This window comes from Convolutriloba macropyga, chromosome 5 (assembly GCF_964194025.1).
Source record: "Convolutriloba macropyga chromosome 5, txConMacr16.3, whole genome shotgun sequence".
Lineage (NCBI taxonomy): Eukaryota > Metazoa > Xenacoelomorpha > Acoela > Convolutidae > Convolutriloba > Convolutriloba macropyga.
The window spans coordinates 23,666,902-23,675,898 of NC_134472.1; the positions used below are offsets into that span (position 1 = coordinate 23,666,902).

At 34.9% G+C, this 8,997-nt stretch overlaps 1 protein-coding gene across 1 annotated transcript; it reads left to right on the forward strand.

Annotated features, from left to right (window-relative positions):
• The first annotated feature begins 5,631 nt into the window (after positions 1-5,631).
• On the forward strand, positions 5,632-6,189 carry LOC142340316 (uncharacterized). Its single transcript, XM_075390890.1, has one exon. It carries the CDS (start codon positions 5,632-5,634, stop codon positions 6,187-6,189), a length of 558 nt encoding a protein of 185 aa, XP_075247005.1.
• The last annotated feature ends 2,808 nt before the right edge of the window (positions 6,190-8,997 follow it).

Sequence of the window (8,997 nt, forward strand, 5' to 3'; positions counted from 1 at the left end):
TTACAGTTCCAAAAGACTCTTACAGCCAGCGGGAGTACTACTAGTTTTCTTTTTGATCCTAATAAGAACATATCAGCAGTTTTTAGGTGTCTACTTCCATAAAATTTAACGAAAACGGGCTTAAATCTCATTTAATCCCTTTTTGACAAAAAATCTGAATTTTGAAAAAATTTGCTGAAATTTTAGCAAAAAACTCAAATCGAACAATTCAGCAACAATCCTCTATCTTTCAAGACAAAACCAATAACAATTTATCAGTTAACAATTTTAACGGTTTAGCAAAATTGACAGAACGAAAGCAACGTAATTCGACCCAGTGTTCACAATTGTTAACATCTCGATAACTCCCTGTGAAAATCGAAATATAAATAGGTGTTTTCAATTACAATTTCTACACTGGACGGGCTTTCTAATGATATCACTCACAATTCTCTACGATGATTGTATCGATCGGCCAATAATGACAGAACAAAAAAATACCCGTTTGAGTATATAATTCCTCCCCCACTTTTCTTACCGGTAATCAAATTGGATCATTTAATAATTTATTATTGCTTCAACGTTCCTACCGGTAATCAAATTGGATCAATTAGTAATTTATAATTGCTTTAACATGCATGCCTTGTCTTAGTTTGGCAAATACTTGAGCATACAGACTTCAATGTTTTTTTGAAATATAGATGATTCGAGAGCAGTAGAAAAAAATTCATTAAACAAAATGACAAAGGCAATTCAAATTTTAACTTGAATGTAAAATTAATTTCTCAGATGTTTCTTAACAACCAAAAGAAGAGTTATAATCCAAATCTATAAAATATATGGAATCAAGGTTAAAAATTGTTACTTTTCTAATTTTCATGCCTCGATAATTTAAGACAGTTTCCGCAAAAATTAGTTTCAGTTCTTGCTAAATTTCGAATTATGTTATACAGACCTTCTAGACTACCTTAAATCTTTTTCAATTAGAATTTCAAAAATTTTATTTAAATGTCCAATAAAAAATTGGAAAACAAAATCCTTTAAAGTTCTTTGACTTTTCCACTAAAGTCAACAACATTATAAAACATAGAACCATTGGATTCAAAAAAACAATGAATGGTGGGTTAAAATTAAAGTTTGTAAAATTACGAAGCCACTTCCATCAGAATTGCATTCAAACAAACGTCGTTGTAACCTGTGAAAAACTTGTCTAAATTAAATCTAATAGCAATATTCTTGTCGACAAGCAGAAGATTAGACAATAATCTTCAACAATTTTTACCGCATTTCAACTGGCTAAAAATGTAAAATTTGTTTAATCACTTCATGTTCAGACTTAGCGACTATGTTTCAGACAAGCAGCGTGAACTGCTGAATCTTAGTTTGCCTTAGATCTGCTTGCTCCCAATAGAATTTTCTATTTTTGGTAAAATATTTGTATTTTTCAAGTGGTATTTGCACAGTAAGCATTAAAAAATAATAAGATTTGTAATTTTTAAACCCTATCTTTTTTGAGGAACAACAATCCATCAAAAATTCTGCACTAACAGATTTTATTATTTAAAAAAAAGCTTTATGAAAATGTTTTTATTTGTCCAAAAATGATATCAATTTTTCAGAATTCGATTGAACAAAATGAAAATTGAAGAACCAGAAGAAAACGAGTTTATCTTCAAAAAGTTTGACAAATCGGTGGAGTGTTTCACAAAACGGCTTCTTCAAATCTTTTTCTACAGCTATTCCTTTGTCCAACTAAATGGGCAGGCAATTAGTTCAAAAACTAGCAAATAATGCGCTCTGCCTATATTTGAAATTATGTTTTTCAAGCATATTGGAGCACAGAGAAGAACTTAGAAAATATCTTAGAGCTTAGAAATTTAACTTATGTTAATAAACTCAGAAAGAAAACAAACTTACCAGATTTATAACGACAACTGCAGCTCAGATTTTAGAAAATGAATATAAATCAGTTTAGATCTGTATGTTTGTCAAATTTTGATATTTATCTACTAATATTCAATGGGAAATGCAACTTTGTGAACAATCTCAAGTGAACTAAATTTGTGCATCTATTAATGAAATGATGCCCACTCGTACGCCCCAAAATCGCCTGATTTTTGATACATTAACCGTTTAACAAATGTACACTGTAAATAATATATTTATTTTTCAGACAGTATACTTACGACTAATTTTTGTTAAAATCTGCACTTTTTCTCTTCTCTTTTGAATCTTCTAAACTTAATTTATCTTATTCTCTCTAACATCTTTTGAGCTGAAACAGCTTCAATCTATAATTTAGTAAAATTCGTCCCGCCTCATTGGGGTCCTTGCGCTACAGTGTCCGTAATCCTGCTAACAGGTTATGAGCCCACCCATCATACCGTTGATACGCTAATAGAGTTTTGGCTGAGATTGTAGTGTCAGTGTCGGCAGTTTTGCTCTTCTAGATTGACGAGAGTCTTAAGATAAAAATTGGAGGTTTTACTCATAAATAAATGCTAAAACAGAGTTTGTGATATTAAAGTCGAAGTTTAAATTTCATAATGGATCCATCAAACAATAGTTTGAAGTGGATGACGTTTAGTGGGTTGGCAGAGGACTACCTAACATGGAGCACTCATTTCCCTGCCTTTGCACAAACCAAGCGCCTCTTCGAAACGCTCACAGACACAATTGAGCTACCTGACAGGCCAGCCGCACTGAGGGAAGATGCCAATGATGCGCAGACGCGAGAACACGAGGCACAGACTCAAGCTAGAGCTACGGCTGTACAAGAAGATGAGAGCCGCAATAATCAGATCTGGCCGATCTGGTGCTACCTGGCAATGACACTAGACGCCAGCAGCCTCGTGCTCATTCGGCATGACTGTGTGAACAGCAAGGGTCTCGGAGATGGTCAGAAAGCGTGGCAACTTCTCCAGCAGCGCCTCAGAAGCGACGAGAAAACCACAGACATAAGTCTAAGGAGACAGTTTGCCAAACTACAACTTCGAGAGGATAAAGCCAACCAACACTACTTCATCAGAGCGCAAGAACTGGTCAACCGCTTGCATCATGCTGGTGAGGAGGTTTATGAGACGCTGTTTAATGCAATGATGTTAAACGGCCTTCCACAACGATACGAGCATTTTGTGGTGCAGGAGAGCTTCAATCATGCAGAAAGTTTTATGGAACTGAGGAAGCGTCTCACCAACTTCGAAGAGAGCCACAGACAGAGAGATGATGTGGGGAAGGATCAGCACGTTGCCATGTCAGCAAAGATTGCTTCTCATCAAATTGGTATACACTCTTCGTTCAAATCACATCTTAGGAAGACTTTTTTAAGCCTAGTAATTCCAAAAGCCCTAGATTGTGTTTTGCAGGTAACAAACCTGGCAATTTAGCAGCTAGTTGTTACAAAAAGGAAAACGCTGTATGTAGCGTATGCACGGCTAAAGGCCACCTAGCAAGTGCATGTAAACATCAAAAAAAGAGTCCTCATAAAAGCTTAGCATCTAATTTAAGCGCTGAAAGCTCATTTGAAGTTTCCAAAACTGATTTAGCAGTAGATTCAGGCAGCACTGATCACATGATGATAGACAAAACTTGGTTTAAAAACTATCAAAAATGCGAAACCACAGTTAACAATCCACATGGAGGGAAAACAAAAATTGAAGGATTAACAGATGTAGATGAGGAAGCACGAGACACTAAAGGTGCTCTAAATAAGGTGACTTTTGAAAAAGTTCTGCATGTACCCGAGTAGAAAACAAACTTAATTTCAGTTTCGAGTTTAGTTCAGAAGCTGCATGAATTATTTCACACAAAAGCTAAGTCAGTGCTAAAATTCAGAAGCAAAGAAAACGTCAGACTGATAAGCAGGGGCAAATAGTTCTTCTTAAAAAACAGAAAAGAAAACAAACTTAAGTGGCAGCAAATGTCAAGCAAAAATTTAGCACAACAGACTTGGACATTTGAACTTAAGACACGTAGCAAATACAACAGATTAGGTTTCCCAGGCTTCAGAATTTTGTGAAACTTGTGCTTTTGAAAAATTTTGAAAAAGCTTGTTCCAAAAATGAGCGATAACAAAGATACCCAAAAACTATAAAGAGTTTACTCTGTTGTTATTGGACCAGTGATTCCATCAAGTAGAGATGGCAACAGATATGCAATTAGTTTCAGAGATGAAATCAGTGGTTACGCAGTAGTAAAAATTATGAAATACAAAACGCACGCATTGCAAGCTTTCAAGGAGTATGTTGCAATTTATGGCCGACCAAAAATTTTGCCAACTGATAATAGGACAGAAAACAAAAACAAAGCCTATAAGAAATTTTGCATAAGCAAAGAAATATCTCCCGATTACAAAGTTCCTGAAACACCCGACCAAAATGGTTTTGCAGAGCGTTTTAATACAACCGTAGTAGAGTCGCAGTAGAAAACCTAGACAGAAAGCTTTAAAATTTTCCAGTCCCTGTCAAAAACTTACAACAGAAAAAAGCAAAACCACCCTCAAAACTGCAAATGATAGGTAAACTAGGTCAAATAGCAATTCATTCAGGAGAACAAAAAACTTAACAACTTTGGTCAGTGTACGATGAAATGAAAAAATTGAGAAAGAAAGCAGCACAAGATAGAACCTAAGCGAAGTGATAGCTCCAGAGCACCTCTGGAACGTTTTGGTAAAAGCTATTCTCATACTGTTCAAAGCTTAAGAAAAGTTTCATCGAGCCTGAAAACTTCGAAAACGCTTTTAATTCGGAAAAAAAACAAATGGCTTGATGCAATGAAAACAGAGAGATAAATAGTTTAAATAAAACAGAAACTTGGGACTTAGTTCCAGAAGAAAAAGGACAAATTATTATTCCTAGCCGATGGGTGTACAAAATTAAACATAACTCAAACGGAAATATCGATAATTTTAATGCTCGTTATGTAGCAAACGAATTTAAACAAATTGAGGGAATTGAATATTCCGATACTTTTGATCCCACAAGCAAACCTGAAATCTTTAAGATTCTACTAGCTTTGTCAGCTGCCGAAAACTTCTTTCTAAAAAATGGATATAAAAGTAGCTTATTTGCATCCTAAAATGGACGAACAAATCTATCTAGAGCAAGCAAAAGGTTTTGAAAAGTTAGACAGCAATTGCAACAAGTTAATTTGTAAGCTTAAAAAATCAATATGTAGACTGAAGCAAGCAGCCAAAAATTGGTATCAGGAACTTTCCACTTTTCTAATTCAGCAAAGTTTTGAGAGAAATAAACACGATTACTGTCTTTTTCAGAAAAACAAAAAAGATGAAAAATTATTTGTTCTTACTTGGGTTGATGACTTGGTCGTAGCAGGAAATAGTCAAACAGAGATCAGAAAATGAAACGTTCACAAGAATCAAAGTTTCAAACGGACGACAGAGGTGATCTTGATTGGTTTCTTGGGATGCGCATTCTAAAAACAGAAAAAGGAATAACTTTAGATCAAGAAAAACACACTCAAGACATTTTAGAACAGTTCAATATGCAAGACTGCAAACCAAGCAAAACACCAGCAGAAAATAACCGAAATTTTGAAATAGCTCAAGAAGATTCAGTAAGAGTAGATTCACTTGAGTTCAGAAACATAGTAGGTTCACTAATTTACCTAGCTAAGCAAACTAGACCAGATATCATGTGGATCACAAATGTCTTATCACGCGTCATGAATGACCCAACTGTTGAGCATTTCATTGCTGGCAAGCGCGTGTTGAGATACTTAAAACATACTAAATCTCGTAGACTCTTTTTCCCATCAACCAGCAACAGCACTCTAGTTGGCGAAACAGATTCAGACTGGAGTGGAAACGTAATTGATATACGATCGACCACAGGAATTTATTTCAAGCTGGGAGACAGTGGGGGATCTGTTAGTTGTCAAATCAAGAAGCACCCGACAGTGTCACTCTCATCTTGTAAGGCAGAATACCAGGGTTTAGCTGCCGAGGTTCAAGAAGCCATCTTCTTGCGTGGTCTTCTTAAAGAACTGGGGTACGAACAGTGTGAGCCCACAACCATAGGAGAGAACAACCAGAGCTGCATAAAGCTTGCAACTAACCCGGTGCTTCACAAACAGTCAAAGCACATCGACACGAGATATCATTTCATCCGTGAACGAGTTGACGACAACTTGATCTACACACCAACAGATGAAATGGCAGCAGAACAAATTGATCTACACGCCAACAGATGAAATGGCAGCACATCTTCTCACAAAATATTTGTCACAGCAGAAAGTAGAACATCGAGAACAACTATTGGGCGAGTTCAGATTTTCACCTAGCGGCAAAAATCTGAGTAGGGGTAGTGGAGCAAAGAGAAGAACTTAGAAATTTTCTTAGAGCTTAGAAACTTAACTTATGTTAATAAACTCAGAAAGAAAACAAACTTACCAGATTTATAACGACAAATATAGCTAAGATTTCAGAAAATGAATGTAAATAAGTTTAGATCTGTATGTTTGTCAAATATTGATATTTATCTACTAATTTTGGATAGGAACTTTGTGAACAATCTCGAGTAAACTAAATTTTTGCATGTAATAATGAAATGACGCCCACTCATACGCCCCAAAATCGCCTGATTTTTGATACATTAACCTATTAACAAATATACACTGTAAATGTTATATTTATATTTCAGACTATATATACGACTGATTTTTGTTAAAATCTTCACTTTTTCTCTTCTCTTTTGAAATTCCTAAATTTAATTTATCTTATTCTCTCTAACATCTTTTGAGCTTAAACAGCTTCAATCTCTAACTTGCCAAAACTTGTCCGCCTCATCGGGGTTGTTGCGCTACAGTGTTTTTAATCCTGCTTACAAACCAAATTTTGCAAGGAAAATCTTCAATTCTTAAATGGAGAAATGAGCTACTTCAATTAATTTTAAAAGATAATTCGCAACAAAAAACTCCATTGTAATTCAAAATAAAACAATCCATTGTAATCCAATTCAAAACAAAATCAGGCCCAAGTCTTGCTTTTATTGTTATTAATTGCACTGGAACGAAATTTGAAGCAATTGTTGGTAATTGAAAAATGTTTTGGTAATTGAAAAAATTGTTGGTAAATGAAAAATTGAAAAATGTTGGTATTTTTGTGTGATCCTTTTGAACTTTCGAGTAATTTTTGCGCTCTTTTTTTTCTCATTTTGCGTGACCTAGATTTCTCTCTCATTCTGAATTCTGTTGGCTACAGTTCCCTACTCAAAGTCAAATAACGAATGCGTCAAGATTGGTGTCATTATTTAACTTTTAATTTTTTATTGCTTATGCTGGTATATAATAACTTCTAATGACGTCACTTGAAGCCCTCCTCTGTGAATTTAGTTCCCCCTGTGAATTTAGTCTCCCCCGACTAGTCGTTCGAGAGCAATTTTTCCGACGTCAGTCGGTTACCTTTAGAAATATACATAACACAGCTCAAAGAAGTTTTGAAAGGAGCTTTCTTTATAACTCCCTATATTTTTATTACTCACTGCCGGTGTTACTAGATTCCATCATATTCAATTAAAAAGTATTTAACTGTTTGGGATGAAAAGCACAAATTTCGCCAAAAGTACAAATTATGTACAAAAGTACAAAAAGAGTACGTGTTTTGACCGCTGGTCTTACTTTTCCACTTTAAGTTCTTGACACGGGGGTCAATTCCATGCTTCAATTTGATTCAAAAACAAGTTTGTGCTATATTTAGTGTGAAGAAATGTCAATGCAAATTAACATACGAGTTTCTTCAATGACTATATTTTCAGCATCAGACTCATCATTTAACGATCGTTTTTAACTCATTTGAGACGATTTATTTCACATAATGGGTCCCATATTTCACGCCTAATTGTAGCATTCTTAGGCAGCTTAAAAAGCTGAAGTTGATTTCTATTGAAGCTGAAGTAGCGATATAACGGATACATAATATGAGAAGTGATGGAATTATGTGAAAACTGATACAATGGAGGGAGCGGGGGTTTGATAGTTGTTACGGTGAGAGGGGTAATTTGGGGCAGCATTTTTTACGGGTGCTAGAACCCATTACCAATTCACAAATCAACATTGGCTATTTTTTGATGAGGGGGTTGAATATTTTGAAATAAACGTTGCCTGTTTTTCTATAATCTATTGCCATTTATTTTCATTCCCTTCCCTCTCTTTACCTCCCAGGCTGGAAAAAGTTGATTGCTCGTCCAAGTTCGTATTTATTTGTATTATTGTCTTTTCGCATAGGAAGAGAGTTCAAACGGCCTAAGATCTTTCGAAAAATTGGCCCTAATTCAGGTTTGCTCAAAAAAGCTCTTTTCTTCTTTTTTGGAGAAGAAAGCTTTCTTGATTTTTGATTTGTCAGAACGTCTTTTATATTCCAACTCAAAGGCTCTTGCTGTAAGTTTACAATGAAGTGCGTTTGAAGCCAGAATTTTGTATCAGTTTTGATATCTTTTTGGAGATATTTACATTTGTCAAAAATGAAACTGGTGTAAAAATGATAGAAAACTCAGTTGCTGATCATATTTGCTAACATTTATTCGATTTTGTTTAATTATCCTGTAGATTTTCCCAGAAAAAGGAATAAACTATTTCGGAGAAGCATTATTTACTGCGGATAAAAATTGCTCATTTCGTTAGATCAATTTCGTTTGTCATTGTTCAATCAAATACAATTAAAAGTTGTTGGTTTGACTTGAAAACTAGTATCCGTTTTTCTACAAAAAAAAATTGGACTTCAGAGTATTATAGATGAACAAAAAAAGCAATATTTCAAATTATTTTGAACAAATGACGTTGCCATTGACTCAACATTTCGGCCAAACGAGCGTTGGGGTAAAAATTAAAATTGTTAGAATCGGCTAATGTGTCTGCTACTCTGCTGCTACTGCTACCAGTAATACTACTTTTATTTGCAAGTATTAGAAGACGGAAGGTTGAAATAGTTAGGGTTGTTGTGTATTTGGGATTAAAATTGTATATTTACTGCTCCTGCCATAATCAAATATGGAGCAAAGTTGA

What these genes read in the sequence shown, in the direction of transcription:
- LOC142340316 (XM_075390890.1), top strand. Translation starts at nt 5,632, where the DNA reads ATGTGGATCACAAATGTCTTATCACGCGTCATGAATGACCCAACTGTT.